Source organism: Anarrhichthys ocellatus, unplaced genomic scaffold (genome assembly GCF_004355925.1).
Source record: "Anarrhichthys ocellatus isolate YVR2014 unplaced genomic scaffold, GSC_Weel_1.0 scaffold4, whole genome shotgun sequence".
NCBI classification, from domain to species: domain Eukaryota; kingdom Metazoa; phylum Chordata; class Actinopteri; order Perciformes; family Anarhichadidae; genus Anarrhichthys; species Anarrhichthys ocellatus.
This window is the reverse complement of record NW_022280034.1, coordinates 9,947,835-9,971,033: the sequence shown is the minus strand read 5'-3', so window position 1 is coordinate 9,971,033 and position 23,199 is coordinate 9,947,835. Positions and strand designations below refer to the sequence as shown.

The window sequence follows — 23,199 nt, the reverse complement described above, 5'->3', positions numbered from 1 at the left end:
CCCTCTTTGCCCGGTCAGTAATCCAGCTCCTGATTCTCTTGCAGCCTCAAACCAGTGATCTCGTCCCAGGTCTCCTGTAGAATCGCTGCCCTCCTTGACGAGGACGTGTTTGGGGTGCTGTTGAGAGCCCAGAGTGCAGGGCTGATCATCCCTCTTAGTTTCCTCGTGACTGATACAAATGCAGACAAGGCCGAGGAGGAAACAAGAAGAGGGTAACAACTCCCCGGACTGCAGAGACGCTGCAGGGAGGAGTTGAGGTGTCACAGCGGTGCTCCCGCGGGTGTCTGCGCCCAATCTCAGAGGCCTCTGATTAAAGAATGATTTATCGGGGCCGGTCGCAGAGGCCCGCTCAGCAATCCGTCTAGTGAATGAGATTTTTCCCCAGGAAGAGGGCGGGTAAATCAAACCTTGGGGCGAGAAGCCTGCAAAGCTTGGCGATAGGGCTCAGTGATTAAATGTTATAATCACCTCTGCTGAGTGTGCGGCTTGTTTCTGTCGCTTGTTTCTTTTTATTTTTTTTTATCGGTGTTGCTGAAAGCAGCTTAACCTTAGTTTAATTTACAGAACATAAGTCTTGTTTTAGGTTATTACAGAATAGAGTGGCATCCTTTTCAGACTGATGTACTGCGACAGAGGAACAATGAGAAACAATTTATTTCAACATAGATCATATAGGAAAGGACGCACTACCCCTGTAGAAAGATTTAAGCCCTTTATACTGAGATAACCTAACTCAGCAATGTTGCATTTTGAAGAAAAGAAGGTTGGTTTTACAACCAGGCAGTCTTGCACTGGAGCCTGCTATGACATGACATTGATGTAGATTTTATGGAAAACAAAATCAGAACAAACCTGAGTGTCTGTGAAAGCTGAATGTCCTTTTCTTTAATATTGCTGGTTGCCTTCTGGACCTCGCAGAATAAAGGCCATGGTTTGCCCACTGACCGCTCCATCAGCACCGCTGCTCATTTGTCAGAGGTAAGTGAAGCCTGAGGTCGGAAGCGTCGGCTCGCCCTGACACGCTCAGTGCAGATAGAGACGACCCAGACAACTTTACACTACAGATGGGTGAAGAATCACTCCCACGGATACAGATTACACCCCCTTTAGAAACTGCATGCAGTCACGGTGATGTTTGTGTGCCAGTGTTATGATGCGAATGCAGTTTGAAAGAGACTACTCAAATGAATGATTTACTCCTGACCGTAGGCAGTCAAGTGGTCTAGTCGTCCAGATACTGAGGGTGTGAACAGATGTAATGCTAAAGCCAGGAATATAAACCAGTATAGGTTTGACTGCAGCTGCTCTACTGACAGTGAAACGAAGATTGTCGGTCAGAGCTGCTAATTAGAGCGTCACCACACATTTATGTTTCAATTAAGATAACACCTCTAGATATCTGCTGTGATATAAATCTTTAATTCTGACTTAAATATAGGCCATGTGCTGCCGTTCAGGTCAAACAGCAACTACATCCCAACAATGTCACAACACTGACACCTGCCGGTCAGACTGCAGCAATGCATCTGTATTTCACATCTGATCTGAAGTGAAAGTGAAAGCTTCAAAGGCCGATAGATCGGATTTCCTGTCGACTTCACAGACGGAACAACTCGATTTTAAAACAGTACGTTGACTCGATATAGCCTTTACATTCATATTATTAAAGATACGGTGAATGCTACGGAGCTAAGTCGCTCATCGCTGATTCTGATATTCACAAATATCAGAATCAGAATCAGATTTATTGGCTCCTGTCAAATATGTGGTGATCTACTTATTCCGTTGCCTTTTGTGAAAAACAAAAACAAAAAACGTTTAAATACGTTTTAGGTCGCTGTGGGTTAATTAATGAATAAGTTGACGATGATGTGGACAGTAGAAGTTAACCCTTGTGTGTTAACATTGGCTTTACCTGGTCATTGTTTGGGCTCTCTCAGACGCCACTGCTAATGTGTAAGAATAACGAAAGTACTGAAGTGGTAACACTAAGGTGACAAAATGTTATTGCACAAAATAAGGAAATATTTCATGTTTTATTTAATATTAAGTGTATGAACAAATATAAATTTTGTTTAATTGCATTCACTCATTAACAGGCAAGAAGTGTACTGCACATTCTCCTGCATAGTTAGTACATCCAGTGTATTTTACACTCCCTGTTAGACCTGTTGAACAAACTCGAGTAGAGCTGCGTAGCAAGTCGCAGATATGGAGCATTATGTGACATCACAGTCTGCAGCTAGAGTCTTTTCTGTAGCAGATGACATCAGTTGAAAAATATGTTTGTAAGCTATTCTCATAAAATGAGGGAAAGTAATCATAGTATCAAGCTGATGAAATTATATTTAGTATGTCTTTTGAGAAGTTAAAAAGGGCTTGGTGTCTCCAGGATAAGATAGACTCTGTCAATTTCTTTTTTTTGTTTTCAGGAAAAATGACAAGAATTTACGCATATGTAGCCGGAAATACTCTGAAGTCTCACGAGGCGTTTCTACAAAAACTCACCAATAAAGGAGCAAAGGTAGTGGACTCACCCGAGAAGAGCGACGTGATTATTGTCTTCTGCCCCATTGTCAGTCGCTATAAGACTGACATTGACTCAGCGTTATCCAACGCCCCAGGTAAACATGCAGAAACCCCAAAATGCACATGAAAATGTTCTATTATGTTTTGTCTTTTATAGCTACAGAATATGATCTGTGTTTTATGTCTGTGCAGAAGGTAATCAACCTAACCCGAGAGTGATCCTGGTGGCGATGCATCACACTTTTGAGAAAGACTACACTTTGCCGAAGACAGAGCAGGAGCGCGGTGAAGTGGAACTCCATGTAGACTGTCTGTTTCATGAGAGAACGGGACTTTTGAGTTGCCCTTGCAATAAAGAAGCAGTTAAGAAGGTCCGCAGACAGGTGAACAAATGAAGCATCCCTTTTTACATGGTGTAGTATTATATTGGTATGGATCTGTTTTGCTTGATAATGATATACCCAACACTACCTTCCCATGTATGTATTTACTATCTTATGTATAACAGATCAATTATAGAGTCTGACGATTTTTTGATCTTTATTTCCAGCTCCGTCTCGCAAAGCATTGTCTAGCATGCTTTCCGTAAGCTAAGGAGAAAAAGGCGGCAAAGAAGTGCAGGTCGAAAAAAGATATGACAAATAACGAGTGACTCCTCGGATGGCCTCTGTTGGACTGAAGAGAACAACTCAACCGATGCTCACATCAGCCTTATCTAACCACTATTTAACTTCTGTTACAGTGCGTGACTATGCAGTGTGGGGCATTCTTTCTGTCTAATATTGATTTTATATATAAGCTTTTGAGAATCAAATGTAAATGTAAGCTTGTAGAGTCCAGAATAATGCAATCTAATGCTTACACTCTTATTCTTGTGTTTGTGATCTCATTTTCGTCTCACAGCTATACGGTGCTAACAGCACTAACAGTGTTAACAGCACAAGCCTTTTTATACATCTATGAGTGCAAGCTGCTGGCAGTGCTCACAGTGCTTACCTGAGGTGGAACCAGAGGGTGGGTGGGACGACACGGGGAGACAAAGTCATGCCCCTTCCAGTGTCCCCCGTGGGACCTTATTTTGGATAAATTGTGTAAATTGTGCCATGAATTACAGATATGATGTTTGTCGATTTAAAAGATAATTAACAAAGTCGAGAAAGTCGCAGTTTTTCATAGATTTGTCGTAGTGTCATTTAGTTTTGTGTGGAACCGATCAGCGAACTACATCTCTCATCTCGTACAATGCACATCCCCAGTAGGGCCGTTACCTCGGCTTGCTAGCTTGGAGGTAACTCAGCTCTATGCATGCACAAATGTAACATTATCCCAGCAGATGGGTTTTATCCAGTGACAGTCGGGAAGCAAAAGAACAAGTGAGACCCTTTGTCCTTGTGAGTACATCCTGGTATGATTGTAGCTTCAGCGAGAGACTTTTGGTTGTGCAGTCTTCCATAATTATGTCTTATACATCAACAGTTTTAGGACAAAAATTGCAACTTTCTTGATGTGCAAAATTACTTTTCAAATTGACAAACATCATATGAGTAATTTAATGGCAGCATTAAAATGGTATCGAACAATTTGTCCCTCGCCATTCACTACTGTTGGTATTTTTTCCCGTAATTAAGTCCCATGGTGGTCAACCGGAAGAGGCGGGACTTTGCCTCTCTACTGTCAGCTGTAACCGCCTTATGAGAGCAGTGCAGAGCAGCGGCCGTCAGCTAACCAGTGGGGCAGGCTGGCAATGCAACAACACGCACTAAAAGCATGCACGGCCGTAGAGGCTTTGTCAACAAAGCAAGGAGAAGCCCTGACAACAACACACTCAGAGGGAGAGGGACTTCATTCTCTGCTCAGCTAGACATTACTTCTCTATATCTTTACATAGCAAATGGTTGTTTGCTGCTATGTTAATGTTCAGAATGTTAAACGCAGCTCCTCTTAAGACGTTCTGCGAGCCGCTGCTTTTGCACATAGACCAGCAGGAAACCAGGAGAAAAGGGGTAGAGCTGCACAGCCCCATCTCCTGCAGGTACATCGAGCCTATCGGTCATCTGACTCTTATTCTGCTGGTCACTGTAAAACGTTATATGCATCTGCAGTTTTGCAGGTTTAGCTCACTTTAACACTGGATTTTCTGGGCAATATGTGTGTCGTGGTGGCCTGCCTTTGGGCTTGCACCACATCTTTTGCTGCAACTTTCCCTCTGCTCCATTTGATAGAGGGTACTTCAATGATGAAATTGCGTGCTTGAATAAGAATGCTTTGCTGACGTGTACATATTCTGCTGAAGCATCAGCTTGGCACAATGTTGGACACTGCTTCCCCTGGGATATCTTGTTTATCGTATGATGGGTCTGACTCTTTGTGTTGCTGACTTTGTTGATTCATACGCGACTGGAATAGTAATCCAGGCCTACAAGGTTTAAAGCTCTGTATTCTTTTATGTATTATTGACCCAGATTTTTGGCAAGCCAGAACTCTTGTTGGCCTTTTTATTTTCCGCGCATCTTTTGCATCTTACAATCATGATATGAAAAAAATTGTCCTTACATTAGATTATGATGCCTTGTGCACTTCTTGGCTTTCATATGCTGTGTTCACTGGAATGCACTTTCTGTAACATCAAGCACCTGACTGTTAGGGGTCACCAGTCAGTTATCTTTGAATCCTCTGCTGTAATCCCAGTAGAGACGTTCTTTCTTGTTGCTGGTCTTTGATAATGAGGCTTTTTTAGTTTTCTTTCGGTTGTAGAGTATTTTCTGTTTCTGTAGCATGGTAAACACAATATTGGCCACACACTTTAACAGCGTCATTAATCTCCCTGTGTTTTTGGTAGTTCCTGCTCGATGCATCTGCAAAACAAAATCATTACCTTCAAATGCATTTGGGGACAGATCTGTTTCTATGTAAGAAGAGCTTTTTCAATATCAGTGAATGCTTTAGAGGCAATTCTATGTGGCCGGTGTTGATCAAACAACACTCAGCCTTACATGCGTCCATGTGTCATGATCTTTCTGGAGACGGTCGGCATCTACAAGTCCCTTATTTCTTTCAGAAATACTTCAACATTTTGGTAAATACGCTTATTCTTGTCAAGAGTTTTTTGGACAAAATCAATTCTCATATGTGTTCGCCAGCAACTGGTAACTCTCAACAGAACGAGGCTTGTCACATTACATTAAAGTCTTTTAGTGCTTATCTATTCCAAATGCGTAGACTATGATACAAAATATCTGATGTTTGTATAAGCTGAGAATGTGTAACATTGTAACATGAAATAAGAGTGACTTGGAACAGTTGAGAGAGGATGGATTTCTGGTTGCACTTCACTCCTCTGCTCACAAGATGGCAGTCGAAGATGACAATTTCTCTGCATTAGTACACTGAGGCTTGCTTGCTAGGCCGACATGAACAGCAGACTCTGTAGATACTCCATTACTGACTTGGCTGTGAAAGGACAAAACATATACTCCACATTAGTGACATTATGTCTACAGCAAAAGTTTTTGTGGTACATGGTACAGACTATGTTTATTGACTGAACTTTAAGCTATAAGAAATGTCTTTCCAATTGTTTTAAGGAAATAAAAAACATTTAGAAACTCTATTAGTGTAGGTCTTATGATTTCACAGCTCCATTTAAAATCCTATTTTCTAAAATGACAATTCAATAACAAACAGACTTAAAAGTCTTTTCAAGTAGAAATCCATGTCAGTAAAATTTTTATGGCAGAAAATTACAGACTTTTTGAGTTTTTTTTTATTGACTTCAAACAGAGCGACATTCTTGAACGCACCGCGACTGAAACACAAGGATACTTCCTGTTTGCATCGGTGCACATACTGCAGGCCCACATCTGCATATGAGCATGGATACAGGCCAACACACACACACACACACACACACACACACACACACACACACACACACACACTGTTGTGGAAGATTTCTATGATTAATCGGGAGAAGAGTCAAAGTTTTCAATCTATGTCAATAAACAGAATCTTGAGAGAATCAAAGTTTTTATCTTTATTACTTGCGAGTAAGAGAGCAGTTCAGCAGACACGTATCTGAGTGTACTGCGAAAACGCTTCTGCCAGTGATCGCTGGACATGTCATTTTATGCACATACAGAAAAAGTAACACCCAAGATGAAGTTCTGTATGCATGGTAAGCAGAACTGGGTTCAACTGGCCTGTGTAGGCGCTCCAAAACTGACCTTTGTGCTTAGCTTAGTTTTCTTGAACCTCTAAGAAACAGAAGTTGAAAAACAGGAACGAGGTAGTTTCTGGGTTTCGACAGTTCACAGGAAGGGCAGGCAGTGTTTTCTACTTGCCTCTGCATTTTCCTGTTTTTGCTTAGCATACACTTTAACATACATTTGATTAGAAGCACATGGTTAAAATATATTTTGCCATTACAACACACACACACACACACACACACACATACACATGCCCTCACGCTCATACGCACAAACACACTGTGTACAAACCAAAAGTAAGTTCTCTCAGACAGGAAATGATGTCAGCTCTTGTCTCCAAGGAGATGGAGGCAGTTGCTAAGATACTGTGACACTAGGATTTTTCTCTCTATTTTCTGTCCCTCTCTGTCTCTCTAACACGCACGCACGCACACACACACACGCGCGCGCACACACACACACACACACAGGGATGTCACCATGAATAACTCGAAACTCTCCCTTGCATGTCTCTTATTCTTCTGCACAGATGGCAATGAGCACAATGTTTCAACATTTCTAAAAATAACCATCAAAAATATCACTTTGTTCACATACCCTAACTGGACGCTTGGGGCCATTAAACAGATCACTAATGCTCTTCATCCAAATCTAACGTCAGCGCTACTGCTACAGAAATTATCCACATTTTTAATCTTTGCTTTGAACTGTGTGCAATTACTCAACCACCCACTTCCAAGAGTGGCGAGGCCTGCAGCTAGTATCCCGAAACGATGGAAGTGATGGATGTGTATCAGCACCCCTCTAAAGCTTCTTCACAGTGTGAGCTGCACCTCTCTGGCGCTATCAGCATGCCACATATGTCTTGGCACTAGCATGTTGCTGCCAAATCCTCATCGCCCTCCCCCTCCTCTCCCCGTGGCTCCTAACACAGCATTAAGAGTTTATGGGGTTTGGGTTGTATTGGAAATGCCACGCACTCGTCCTCTGGATAGTGGGATTAGCTTTCTCCGCTGAATTTCTACTTCAGGAGCCTTCCTGTACTGATGACACAAGCAATACAGTGATGAGTGTTTGTTCATTTACTGTGCACAAATGCATGTCCCTCTACCTCCCTCCACTCCAACGCTCTCTCACACACACACACACACACGCTCAAGGGTGCCAGCACACACACACACACACACGCACGCACGCACACCAGCATACCATACATTCGTACGGGGAATATCAGATTCAATGTACAATGACACAGTGAGGACATAGAGGAAGAGGGGGGAGGAAGGAGAGCAGAGGCACAGGGTGGGTTTGTCATGGGCGGCGGGGAATCATTTTAAATGGCGCGGGGGTTGGATGGCAAAAAGATGCACAGAGAGAGGAGACGCCGAGAGTGGCACTGAAAGGCAGCCAGGGTCGGGCGAGAGACTGGATGTGGGCTAAGATTTCAGCATGAGTGAAAGGGAACGAGGGAAGAGGGAAAAAGAGGGGAAAGGAGGAATATCCTCTGCACCACTGTGTGACTGGAAATTTAATAGAGGCAGCGAGATAGAGGGAGAAGGAGAGGGAAGGAGAGAGAGGTAGATGGGTGGGAGAGAGAGAGAGAGAGAGGCAAGGGAGGGGGAGGGGAGAGGAAGAGCGAGGCGAAAGGCACAGAGACCTCATTGCTGTGCAGCTTTCAGCAAAAGCTAGTGGTCGTGAACAATGCTCACTACGGCATTCACAGAGAGGGAGGGGAGGAACGAGGGTGAGGGTGAGGGAGAGAGAGAGAGAGTATATATCTTCGGGGTCTTTCTGAAGCATAACTGGCCTTCTCTGTCCTTTGACCTTTAGTGTGAGCTGAGACAGAGCAAAGATGTACTTGGATTTATTTATACCTACAAAGTCTTTGGTCGCAGATACAAGGCTACAAGGGATACAAGGGATGCTTCTCTTCTTCCGCGCACATTCTGGGCTGAAGTGAATGCTTGTGAAGGGCAAATGATGATATAGGAGCTAAAGCACTTGCCACATGTGGACGTGCACATGACAAAGATGAATATGGGGAGGCCACTTAGAGAGGACGACTGACTAAAGCTTTCTTTGTTGGCTAATAACGTGCTGGCATTCTTTGAAATTCACTTATTAAAACATGCAGCAGCCCACTAATAGCAGTGAAACTCTGGAAAACAACGTATCACATATCTAAAGGTTTGTGAAAATCTCACAGGGAGTGTTTGCTCTCAATGTCTGGATACTGACAGCAATGAAAAGGTGGTGGTGGCTTCCTTATATGTCGCTTTAAATCCACCACTGAGAACTGCTTTAGGGAAAAAAATAAATACACACTCATATGCAAAGATTGCAGAAAACACCTCATTAGATTGAATCTTAGCTGGCAGCTGCTAAAGTGCATGTGCTAGCACTGCACATTCATTAGGAATATGGACATTTGTCAGACTACACAGTGTTACTGCAGATGTTTTGGCCTGTTGGTTCAACAGTGAACAGGTGTTTGTTACATGACTAAACCCTGAAAAGGGACAAATATGCACGACATTTCAAAGTAGAAGAAGAAACACAGTGACTCAATTCACCCAATCAGTGCTGCTGAGTCATATTAATGAATATGTGACTATATTCATTACATGCATAGAGCTCATATCGCACCAGAGATCTGAAATAAATCCTTACAGACTGAAACAGACCAGAATGAAATGCAACATTCAGCGCTAAATGTAGAGTTTAAACGTTTAAATCATCTACGTCCATACATCGTTTGGTCCATCTATTCCTCTAATGCTACCTTAGTGGGATTCAGACGGAAACGTACGGAATGTGCGTAAAGAGCCGCTTATGCTGGACGCAAAATGCTCTGCCCACCGGGCGCCGTCGCGTTTGCTGCCTGCGTTCCTCTCCAAGGATGATAAGGCGCATGGATGCACTCGCCCCAGACCTCGTTCCCTAAATGTGATAATACCGACATCGTTTTCTCCAACGATCCTTAACCTTATCTCTGGTTGTTTGTTTTTTCCCCCCCCTCGTGTGTGTCTGGATTGTGTTCATCTTTAACCGGCCACCACCGTAGCCCCCCGCGTTGCGTTGGCGCTGCGGAATAGCCTGCAAGAACAAGAGCCAGCTCACAGCCGTGGAAACAAGCGAATCAATTTAGAGAAGAGAAAAGGAGAGAGACAGATAGCGAGGTTGGAAAAGCAGCGATCGGGAGAAGGGACGAGTGGAGAGAAAACATCGACCTTATACGCCGCAGCCGACCAAACATTAAGGTAGGTGTATAATATATTGGTTGTACAGGTAGAAGGGACTGAAATGGCCGGCGTAATTATTGCATATGATACCTAATCTGCACGGATGCTGAAATAAATCACGAGACGACAAAGATTGGATAAGGAATTGTGCAGAGGCTGCACAGATTCATAATAACGTAAGTAAATAAATAATATCAGCGAAAGATACAGTCGATGTCAGTGGAATAAAGCTGTGGTAGTCCTTATAAATTGTATTGAAATAACATGCTCCCTTATGTAAACCTGTGTGTTTCACATCTTCACAAAAAAAAAAAACAACAACAAAAAAAAAGCTTAATCTATGGATTGTTTTTGGGTGCAGTCGTGTGTTGTCATTACGACGAGGAGAGAATGGATGCAAGCCATTTTGTAATGCAGCATGTGCAGAATTAGGCCTATTCAGAATTTCAATTGCGTTCCCGAGAAGGTGCGCCGTAGTGAGCGCAGCTGCATAGATGAATAAGGCCATTCTGTTGAATTGTAGGAGATATAATGCCACAGGCTATAACATGAGCAGAGATTGCAGATTAGAGGTTGCGACTGTAGGAGGAACGGTCAGGTTATGGCTGTTTATTTTTCCCCATATCAGAGAAATTGGAAAATAAAACTGTCATCAGATGAAAGTGTATGAGAAAAGTATGAGAACATATGAGGCATGCACCTGTAATTTTCCCTTTCTTTTAAAGTGCCAGTTGTTACTGGTAAACATGTGTCCCATTCTACCCTGATTCCCACGTCCTGAATCAATCTAGTGTTGTCATAGTTACAGCAGATGATGTTGGCCCTGCTGCACCTGTGTGGCTTTGTGTTCATCTCGACCATCTGTAAATGCATGAGGTCTAATTGGGCCTTGCGTAGGCACACAGGAAGCGTCCCACAGCCCTGAGCCTCGGTGTTTATTGAAAACAACGCCACGGTTTTTGCCTCTTCATAAACCTTGATGACTCTGTTGAGGAGAGCACGGCATTGATACAATCAGGCGCTCACGATGATGCGATTGGTTTGTAGCAATTGGTCAGCAGCTTGCAGCTAATTTGTCTTTTCACGACTGAGCGCTTTCTCAGGCCTGATCGAATAATCAATACCTACATGGTGGCAATCTGCTTTTGACATGGAAAAAAACGGCTAAGATCAAGAAAGAGAAATACCTTTGAGTGAAATTGGTTGGAAAAAATACAATGCAGCCGACGTCTGAACCACGTCATGAGCCTAAAAGAAACACATTTTGCACAACGATGAGGATGAAGGCTTCTGGCGAAGGAACTGGCCCTCAGATGAGTGAAGGTGTGATAATCTAAAAATATAGCTGTTGTGTGCTGTTGTTCCTTGAGAACTTGACAATGGGAGGTCAAGGCAACAGGCGTCCTGCTGGCAGATTCAAGGTCTCTCCCTCTATACAATTTGACCCTGTCTGGTGTTTTACGCCTGTGAATTTTACTACACAATGTACTTTTTGTACTTCTCCAAAGCTATATTGAGGAATAAAAATACATACAACTCATTGATGACAACTGCCAAATGCTTTTGTCTGCATGGGAAATGAATCTTTCCATGATGCAATGGGGAAAACAAGTTTTCATTTTTACAACATCAGAATGAATCGTTGCTGAATACAACTGCTCATATCTTCGATTTAAAACAAACCGTTACCTCTGTATTTGTAAATTTCAGGAATGGTGGAAGTAGCAAGAAAGACAATGGAATGGCTTTCTTGAAATCACATTCACCTGCTAATATTTTTGTAAAAAATGAAAACAAACACTGTTCTGAGAGCACTGGTATGATCAATTCTTGCAGCTAGACATTAATGACGTTCTGTTTTGATGCTTCCATGAATCATTTTCTGTTAAACGTTGCAGCGATCAAACCGTCAGCCTGGATCACATACGATTCTGACGTCTGGGAGAAAACATTTTATTTTCAATTAAGTCAGATTATAATAACCTGCTGGATGGGGAATGAGACGAAGACTCTTCAGGGAAGGACGGCAGTGTAAAGAACACCATAGTGAGGAGTGCTGCAAAGGGGCTGCATGCAGTTAACATTTAGGTTTTGCATTTGTATCCATGAAACTACATTTTCACATTGGAGTTGAGTAATGTGTTGTTATTTCTCTGTGGCAGTTACAGAGAGAGAGAGTCTGTGGGATGAACAGGGCATCTAAAAAGTCTATTTTTAGCATACACTCCCTTATGAGCTTCTATAATAGCTGCTTTAAAAGTTATCAGAGCTGTTTTTAATAAAGACTGAAGTTGACCTAATCCTCAGACCTTGTAGATATTAAGATTCATGGCAAATGTGTTGTGATATTGAAGGCCAAGGTTCAAATGTGTGCTTTCTCAGGTCTCCCTGCACTTATGTGAATGTATATTTTCAAATATATTCAATTTGTATTCCTCTAGATAAAGGTATCTACTGAGTAAACAACTGTTTTATATCTCGTGTAACACCAAGTGTTGTGAATAATCCTTATTAAGCGTGAAGTCAAATATAAGCTAAATTGGACCGCAGATGTGCTGCTGATCAGTTTTGAACAGTGAATGTTCATGAGGCTCAGCTAAACACAGTAATGTGGAATAGGGCACTGGACAGTAAAAACACAAGATGGTGAGGGAGCAGGTTGCCACAGCAACCGTGTTTCTAGGAGCGCATGCATCGTCGCTGCATAGGAGAGGCGATGCTGAGCACCACCATGGAGCCTTTTTGAAAAACAACCTGTTTATTAGAGAACGAAATCATTTGGAAAAATGTATCCCAAGAGTTATCTGATGTAAAAAAAATCAATAAGGGCAACACAGCGGTCATGTAAGTGACAGGGAACAGAGATGTTATACTGTATGTTTTCAACAGACAGCACAGGCTTGTGACTGCGAGAGTCGAACATAACGTGCTTTGAAAACAATCAACACTTTCTTCCTGGTCTAATCACTGAAAGGGAAACAGCCAAACCTTTTCTCTAAATTTAGTGAGTCTGCTGACGCTTGCAGCCATTTCTGTGTGACACCCTCTTAACCAAAGACACACAGATACTCATTTAGGTATAACAAAAGCCCCAAAGGTATTTTTTCCACCATCCTTTATTTACTTTATTCACAATCTAGTTTTCATTTTCATTTTCGGTTCATCAACTTTACTTGCTAGGGATCTTGCCTGAATTTGCGTTGCTTATTGTACACAGCATGTGCATCGCAGTAACATTTCAATAATCAATTCCTTCATATCTTAATTGCTAGATTACTGCTGCTGCCTCGTGATGGATTGCACGAATGTCTGCATTAACCTTAGGTCTAGATAAATCTCAACAGCAGTTGTAATTGCATTCAACATCTTGGCCTAATTTTAAACGTGAGAGTCGATTTGTATGTGTCTGACTAGAAGCATAGCAGTATCATAAAGTGGACAGTGAGACTGACATCCTAATGGGTCTGCTGCAGCACTTGCGACCCAGCTTGGTGTTTAAGAAATGTGTGGCCATTTCAGACCATGACCCAGATGTTAAGTTCAACCTATGAAGAAAATGGCAGCTGACTCACCAGTTAGTCTACAGGCCACAATTTGAGAGGCACCTCTTTAGAAAAACAAGCCTGACCCAGCTCGTCACACACTGGTGATATCGGGCATTGTAACATGTTGAGATTTAAATTCAGTTCTGGGAATACATGCATGTATGTGTTAGGCTAATATCTGAAAGCTACTGCACTGTGCACTTACTTGACCTTATTCCTCTCTCTCCTTTTCTCTCTCCCCCCCTACAGTGAGAAGCAACAGCATCCACAGAGACAACACATCCAAGAGCAAACCCTCCCCCAAATTGGATTTCTATTCTAATAATTGTCATGGGAACAAATGATACAGAGTTCCCTAAAATGAGTTGTTGAAAAGAACAAGGAGTTTGATTGTCAAAAAAGCATGAGCAGAGTAAAATAAGAATCTATTAATGATAGAGTGTTTAATATAACATTACGCTTTCCCCTCTCCATTTTTAAACTGACTGCTTGAAAGACAAAAACAGAATACAAGCATAAAATATGAATATCACGATAAGCACTTAAATCCCCCTGTTTGGAGGTGACTTATCAACTTCATAGCAATAGGGGTGGGTCATGACTCAGTTGCCATGCGTGCTGTCATGGTGACCAGCCCCTGTACCCCTTCCCCCCTCCTCTGGTTGGTCCAGCTTTTGTTGTGGTTTCACAACCATGGACCACAGCTGACAGAGGCAGCACCCGCGTGCCCCAGCCTTTGTACCTGCTCCAATCAGGCGAGCCGTGTCATCTGTACAAGGAAGAGTTTAGATCAAGTCCCAGACAGTATTTCAGAGAACACAAGATACCTCAATCTACAAGAGAACACAATCCAGGTAAATATGACTTTGTCTTCAAGCCGACAATGCATTCAGACTGAATTGATATATGTTGACAGCAGTAATTTTGATGTTGCTACAACATGCCTCCGTGTTTTTGTTTCCACACCAGGTGATCAAGTCTGACACATTTAAACACCTGCGGCATTTGGAAATCCTCCAGCTCTCCAAGAACCACATCCGGCAGATTGAGGTGGGAGCTTTCAATGGCCTTCCCAACCTCAACACGCTTGAGCTTTTTGACAACCGTCTCACAGTGGTACCGTCACAAGCCTTTGAGTACCTCAGCAAGCTAAGGGAACTATGGCTACGAAACAACCCCATCGAGACACTGCCGGCATTTGCCTTTCACCGTGTTCCCTCATTACGCCGTCTCGATTTAGGGGAACTCAGGAAGCTGGATTTCATCTCAGAGGCGGCCTTCGAAGGTCTGGTCAACTTACGCTTCTTGAATCTTGGCATGTGCGGCTTGAAGGACATCCCTAACCTCACCCCACTAGTACGACTAGAGGAGTTGGAGCTGTCAGGGAACCAGCTGGGGATAGTCAGGCCTGGATCCTTCCAGGGCCTAGTGTCGCTTCGCAAGCTGTGGCTAATGCACTCCAGAGTGTCAGTCATTGAACGAAATGCTTTTGATGACCTCAAAAACTTGGAGGAGCTCAACCTCTCCCACAACTCCCTGCATTCCCTGCCCCATGACCTCTTCACCCCTTTGCACCAGTTGGAGAGGGTACATCTAAACCACAACCCTTGGGTCTGCAACTGTGATGTTCTGTGGCTCAGCTGGTGGCTGAAAGAAACAGTTCCCAGCAACACCACATGTTGTGCTCGATGCCACGCGCCCCCAGGTATAAAAGGCAAATACATTGGGGAACTAGACCAGAGCCACTTCACCTGCTATGCCCCAGTGATTGTTGAGCCACCCACTGACCTCAATGTCACTGAGGGCATGGCTGCTGAGCTGAAATGTCGTACTGGAACCTCGATGACCTCTGTGAATTGGTTCACTCCGAATGGCACTCTGATGACCCACGGATCATACCGAGTAAGGATCTCAGTGCTTCATGACGGAACACTGAACTTCACAAACGTGACCGTGCAAGACACAGGGCAGTACACTTGCATGGTAACCAACTCCGCGGGAAACACCACTGCGACCGCCGTGCTCAATGTGTCTGCTTCAGACCCCAGCAACAGCTACAGCTATTTCACCACTGTCACTGTGGAAACAGTGGAGACAGTGAGAGGAGACGAGGAAAACTCAGCAAGACAGTATATTAACGAGACGTTCATAGATTTTCTTAATCCTACTGGCCAAAGAGGAGTGTTAGAGGGCCGACCTGGTATCACTATATCGCCTTCTCTCTCCTCTCTTTCCTCACTCTCCCCACGAGCCAACAGAGCCACTGAAAATGCAGTGACTGTGTCCATAATGGATGTAACTAACATTCCAGGCCTAGATGATGTAATGAAAACAACTAAGATCATCATAGGTTGCTTCGTGGCCATTACCTTTATGGCAGCTGTAATGTTGGTCGTATTCTATAAATTGCGTAAGCAGCACCAGCTACACAAGCACCACGGCCCTGCCAGAGCCATCGAGATTGTCAACGTAGAAGATGAGATTGGAGCCGGGGCCGGGAGTGGCATCTCAGGCGGCTCAACAATGAATTCTGGCAGTGGAGAAGGAACCCTAAGGAGACATCATCCAGAAATAGTCAACCTCCCCAATATTGGTCGCTCAGATACTCTCAACCATTACTACAAGACCCATCATTTCAACAACAACGTGATGGGTCTTAGTCTCGGCTCCGACGGGATGGGACCAGGGATGATGCTCAATAGCAAGAACCAGCAACTCCAGGATATCCCCATCTCCTGTACGTCAGTCCCAATCTCTACGTCTAATATGCTCTCCTCATCCGGCAATGGCACCAACATCCACCCCTGTTCTATGTCCCCACCGCTGCCGATGTCTCTCCCCATGCCTACCATGGGCTTACATGGATCGATCAAGGGTTTCATGGGCCAACACCAGAATCCCCAAATGGAGCCACTTCTCTTCAAGGGGAACTCGAAGGAAAACGTCCAAGAGACTCAGATCTAAAAACAAAAGCGAGAGTATAGAGAGAGAGAGTGAGCAAAAGTTGGAGACAGAGAGGGGATTGATGTTGGGTTTATGCGCGGAATGATTAGACACTAGAGTGCATTGACATTACACCAGGAGAGAGGATAGACTGACACGGCAATACACAAACACAGACTTATCCGTGACAGTGTACTGAGCCAAGGATTACCACAATGGGCCACTTGTGTTTGTAGTAACGATCATGGCCATGGAGATCAAGGAATGGACATTGCTACAATGTAAATCTGTGCCAAAGCAAATGTTTTTTGCAGTTTCTACAAGCTGTGTTCTCATAGGGAAAAACTAGCCTTTAGGAGTAATCAGTCCCCAAATCGTTGTTGGCCAGCAGAGATGAAAGACATGCACAGCACTTACCACACTGAAGATCGGAGATATTACAGAACAAAATCCAAGAGACATTTTTCTTCCACACAAAACACAAGCCACACTCTCTCTCAAGTGACTCAATAGACTCCCTCAAGGTGACAATTATGTAGGCATAAATAGATGGACAAAAAGGTACAGTGCAGTACAAACTACTGTGAAAAATCCACAAATTATATAAATATATTTTCATTTAAATATGTATCATTGCAGACTCCGATGCAGAGATATTTTGGGGTGGATGTAGTTTGTTTCTTTGTGGATAATCAGGGGCGGTGATAGTGGAGGTTGGTATTGATACATGTTTTAAGTTTGGCTACTTCTCAGAAACATAAGGGCTCAATTGCAACACTCATTGTGAATCTTTGAATTGGCTTTGTGACATAAAGTCCATTTAGGTTGTAGAACAGTAAATGCAGATCTCTGTTTGACAAACTTTTTTCTGTTGCTTCAGTAATAATCATTACAAACTTTTGTGTTCTGAGAGTGTATTATGTATTTTGTAAAAGCCAGCTACTTGGTATTTGAATTGACAATTCTGATACTTAAATGCCAGCATCAAATAATTGTTGAAACGATGTTCCACAAACACGGAAAGCTAACCCATTGCAAAGACCTGTATGGGTAAAATAAAGTGTTGACAATGTGTTATTTGAATCAGATCAGTAGCCAGATATTTGCTTTTAGAGAGGAATTTGATATGACCTCCTTGCTCATGGTTACCATAATCATGCCATAAAATGCTGTCACAAGGATGATTAGACATCTTTCTGCAGCATCATTCAAGAAGGGATTAAACATCCATCTTAGGATGATTGGAATGAATGGAAATGTACAGTATATTAATAATAATAATGTCTGGTTGTATGACAATTGTAAGATCCACATTTTTACAGTGTAACTTTCATATGTTAAATGCCATTTACGCTTCTTGCGTTTCAACTATGTATTTCTTTATTTTTGTTAGTTTGATATAATGTGTACAGTTGTCTAGCCATGTATCATTACGTGTGAAATAAATCAATCATATATTGGGTTGTGGCGGGTCAATATGGCAACCACATTAGTAAAGAGTGAGACATTATGCAGGCCTCTGTGCTAAACCTGGATTGAATGTATGGTTTGTGGTTTAGCCATTAGTCATCCTGGTAATGATAGGTGCTGCTTTATTAACATGTTCAGAGAGGCTTTTAGATGTTCCACAGACACGACTGGTTTTGCAAAATGAGTGTTTTTAACAGAACTAGATGATAAGTTATTCTTAATGAAGGTGCTTTTGTCTGACATTAGACCCCAGTATGCTTCTCCTATGGTGGTTCTTTTGTGCTAGTCTGGAAATCGGTAGAAGAATTGAGAAAAGAAGTATAATAAATAAATTATCTCTTTTTTTTTATAATTATCAAGCAGGAACCTAAAATGTTTGTTGCAATTGAGCACAAACTGGACCAGTTATTCCAGATAATGTACCTGAGATAGTATTATCAACAAAGTCATATCAACAAGGTTTTCGACTGTAATGCGGCTCTGTACGGGATTTTGCTGGGTTTTTTCTGTTGCAACCCTCCATTACAACTGCATTGCTTATATATAGGAGCTGTTTTATGTGATTGATGATGTTTTTTCTTATCAACAACAAGCCCACACTTATTCGACGAAGAGGACACTATGGAATAGTAATAATAGTGATGATAATATGAGTGATGGTATCAGACAAAACCCACCCAGAATGCACTGTCACAGAGGTTAATTGAAATGATTTCATGTTCTATGGAAAGGAACATCTTCTGCATCAATGCACACCCCGTTCATCCTGTTTAATGATCTATGATAATATGCCTGGTTATACTTGCGATACCACATGTAAACTCATTGATCAAACAACTCAGTATGTCTAAATTACAGTTTTCTCAACTTGGTGTTTTTTTGTCGTGAATCTCATCGAGAAGCATCGTAAATGTAAATGTGTTGCAACCCCGCAAACAGATCTAGTGGGCAGGGTTCAACTGTAGCCCCACAGAGACACAAATGGAATATAAATGAAGGCTAAAGACACAACATATGGGCCGCTCCCTTGATGTGCTACATTTGGTGGCTCTGCCGTCAGATTTGAAAGAGCATACTAGATATCTCCTTGTGTTCTGCGTGTGAGGGTGCATTGCTGCATGTTAACTGTGGAACAAGTCTTTTTACCTGAACGCCGCTTTGGCAGTGTTTTATTACGATGGTGACTCACCTAATGGGCACAGAAATGTTCCTTTCATACCTCTGGACATCCGTTACATGCAACATGTAACACAATTATCATCATTATTATTAACATTTTGAGGAAATGCAGAAGCTTTTTGTTACATCTTAGTATAGTGGCTGCCATTGTACACATTGATGCGATTTAAAAGGAGGCTCATTCTGCAGCAGTGTGACCCCTTTTAATGAAGATCACAAGCTTGAGACTAGAATCTGAATATGTGCATATTGGGCAACTGTACCTCACTGTTTTATATAGTATATGGTGTTGAATCGATGCAGTTTGGCTACAGATGGAGTACTGGCATATGTGTATCCTCTGCACCATCCGTTGCTTATAATGGATGCTTCAGCCCAGATGACATTTCTTGTTTTGTTGGAAGCAAAGCTCCTAAATGAAAAGGATTATCAAATCTGAGACACCAAATTGCAAGACAAGAAAATGGAATGAACTGTTGGTCTTTTAAAGGTAAGCTGTTCTGTTTGATAAAACAATGTAAACAAATGACCTGGGTCTGTTTTGAAAGCTTTTTAAAAAGAGAGCGAGAGAACAGTGTTAAGCTCTAGAAGAAATTAGATTTGTTTCATACAAAATAATTATGAAAAAAGTAATTTTGTGTAGTTTTGTTTCCTATTTTATTTTCCAGTTGTTGGTTGTATCTCGGTATGTGATATTATCAATTTGGGTCTTTATGTATTGTCATTAAATGTCATTTTTTTCATGCCTTCATCCAGGTACAGTGTGGCAGAAGAGTGTATTTCTTCAATTATAGCAAAATCAACATGTGCTGCACTTGCACTTCAATGACTGTCATACAATGACTGAGAGGTATATTATTTCATTGTTTGCTACTTCTGTGACTTCAGTCAGGAGTTATTCTGCTATTAGAAACATATGTCACTTTCATTCTTTGTTGTGATTTTAACCAACAGAGCACCACAACTAACTAAATCAGAAGTTTAACATGATGATGTTTCAAATAAGTTATTGCGTGAAATTTTATAAAACAAAATGAACAAAGTCCTAACATTTACTCTGTTTACACTGTATTTTGTTACTTAATTTTTTTTGTCTTCTCGCACTTATTTATCAAATCAGGAAACAGGACACACGTTCAAAATAAGGTCATAGTTGGACGCAATGGCCCCTTGTATTGCTGCTACGTCCACACTTATATTGTGATAGCTGGTAGCTTGTTTTATAAAAGGCCCGTGCAAATGTTACGGCATTACAGCAAATGTAGCGAGGGAATTTAAAACAGTGCCAGCAGCTAACAAACTGTCAAAGAGTCAACCGTTTTCCGATGGCGCAAATACATTTCTTGAACTGTAAACTGTTATCACGAAAAATGAACAAACACAAACTGATCTTACTGATTGAAATCCAAATAACAAATTGAGTTATAGCAGCGGGTGTAGAAGTATAACCTCCTGCAATCACTGCAGCATGACAACCGCCTTAATAAATCAAGTGGTCCATCATGTTACATTAGTGTAATTGTACATAAACCCGCATTGCCATTTTTGATTATTTGCATATGTTGGGCATTTTCAAATCCAACAAATAAAAGGCAACAAATCAGATCCTTTCGTGAATAGTTAAACATTTCCTTCGCACTGCAAATGTAAAATCAACTCAGTCCATTCGGGGTTTTGTTCCTGACATCTCCAGATCAAATACACTAACTCATTTTTATGCTTTTATGTGCAGGCCTTCAATAACATCATTATCACTAGTTCTTATCTTGCTTCACTGTGTGGTATTCTGTTCATCTGCATGTTCCAGAGTTGACATTTTTTAACTTATTTAGAACCCCGAGGTGAGGTGGAACTCTATAGACTATCACAGATGTCCCCTGCGCAGTGCAAGCGCAACCCTCGTTACGAAACAGCAACCTCAAGGGATTCATGTAACAACAAATGCATCAGCCATGAACCGTGACAGTGAATTTGAATGATATGTTTAGAGAAAATGTGTGGGCCTTACAGCACAGGGAATTGAATTTGAAATGTCTTAGGGGGCACTATGTAAAGTTATTTTCTTGAATGTAATTGTACTTGGCTTGTACTCCGGTCCCCAAAGACCTCAGTCCCCATGAGACTTCTTGGAAATAAAGGCCTGTATGCTGAAATAGCAATGGAAAAGACAGCTAGAGTATATAATGATTACATCGTAGTGTTTTCTGAAGACGTTAACGCAAGGATTGTAATAAACAAAATGACCTGTAACACACAGATATTACATGTTCTGCACTATCTGTGTTTTGCAGCTTTTTGCTGATCCTCAGCTTATACATACAAACATACAAAATATGCTATGTCTGAAAGGGGTGATATGAAGTGGGGGGGTGTGAAGTGAGCACAGAGTGTGTGTGCAGCAGAAAAAAAAATGCATTAATATGCACTAAAGATGAAAGAGAAATGCTCAAATGCAAATACATTTAGAGCATTCTGTGATCTAGACATGAATGTAATGTGATGGAGAAGGGTCATTTCTAATAAAAAAAAAAAAAAGGTGGAATTTAATTAAATTAGCCGTTGCAGCATGAAACAACAATATAACTCCACCTTGTAATTCCAAACTACGTAGTGTGTTTAAAAGAGCAAAACCTGATTTCTGTTTGGAAAATGCAGCAGTGCATTGACGTCTCCTTTTGCAAGCCTATGGTGCAGTCATTTTTTATTTATTTTTTAAAATCTACTGTGCTCTCGCACTAGCCTCTCCTTTTCCCTATGCTGTCTTTTCCCTTCAAATTCAATAACCTCCCAGCTGTGTGTTCCTCCAGGGATTCCCCAGCTCCCCTGGCCCACAGACAGATTGCAGAGTCTGTGGGGAACCTGACACAACATAAACTCCACCGTGAAGCAAAGGTGTCAGTCTGTGGGCTGCATCTCCGCTGATCGAGGAGCCATGAAAATGTGACAGCTTTTTATTCCTTCACACTTCTGCTGCAGCAAAAAACAACAACATGTGTTTAACATGAGCGTAGTGTGTTCGACGCGGCCGTGTGGGCTGCAGTCATTGCACAAAAAAAACCAAGTATAGATTCTGTGGCCTATTTAGGCATTGTTTATATGAGGATGGACTACGCAGAACCGTTAGCAGGCTTAGCTCAGACTGAGAATCCAAAGTATTATGGAAAGTGTGAGGAAAAGATGACAGTGACCCAGTTGGACCTACTTTGTGTAAATTGATAAAAGGAAACCAGAAGCCTTTTGATTTAAAGGCTTCTGATTCATCCTTTGACTGTTATTACATGAAACTATGTTGGTGAATTATGAGCTTGCTGCTGAATTCTCAGAGGGCTTTTTTCATTCTGTACTGAACATACTTTGCTTTTGTTTCAGTCTATATTTAGATTCCTTCTCTTCTCCCAATATCACTAAGAGCCATGCAGCAGATCATTTGGATTTAGGAATATTGTTTCCTTCCTCACCCAAATATCTCAATTAATAATCCAAAGAGAGAGGATACACTAACATACTTTAGGGAGGCTATGTGTATCTAGTGTACTTGGAAAGCACTCAGGAGCCCTTGTAACCCCAGACAGTTCTTCATAAATCACTCAACCTGACCAACAAGGCATGTCACCCGGAAAAGAGCTGTTTGTTTCTCTTCCCACTAAATGCTGCTCAGGTGTGTGTGAAACACAGCTGCTGTTGTATATGGTGGCATGTCTGGACTTGGATGGATTTTTCCTCATCCTCAAGTGTATCAGTTTTATTTGGTAATGTGTATTATTACATAACTTACATGTTCACCCTTACAAATTAAATTAGTCCTACTATTCCACAGACTCTAATTTGCTGCAATGGGTCAGAGACAAAAATATCCCTCTTGATGCTAAAATAATGTTTAAAAAAAACACAGAGCGTAATGAGCTACTTCATAATGCAATCTAATCATATTAGATGTTACCAGAAATGACAAAAAAGAAAACAGTTTGTGTATTAATATCTCACCGATAATGCTTGTTTCACTGTAGACTGTGAGATTGAATTACTTTCCTATGAATATTTATTTTTCCAACATTTATTATGAACAGACACTTGCCTTGTAAT

General features: G+C 41.8%; 1 protein-coding gene across 1 annotated transcript; it reads left to right on the top strand.

Annotated features, from left to right (window-relative positions):
- Positions 1-9,552: 9,552 nt before the first annotated feature.
- On the top strand, positions 9,553-21,286 carry lrrc4bb (leucine rich repeat containing 4Bb). The gene is made up of 3 exons (XM_031843832.1): positions 9,553-9,997; positions 13,774-14,378; positions 14,494-21,286. Exons 2-3 carry the CDS (start codon positions 14,136-14,138, stop codon positions 16,486-16,488), a joined length of 2,238 nt encoding a protein of 745 aa, XP_031699692.1. The 5' UTR covers positions 9,553-9,997; positions 13,774-14,135; the 3' UTR covers positions 16,489-21,286.
- The last annotated feature ends 1,913 nt before the right edge of the window (positions 21,287-23,199 follow it).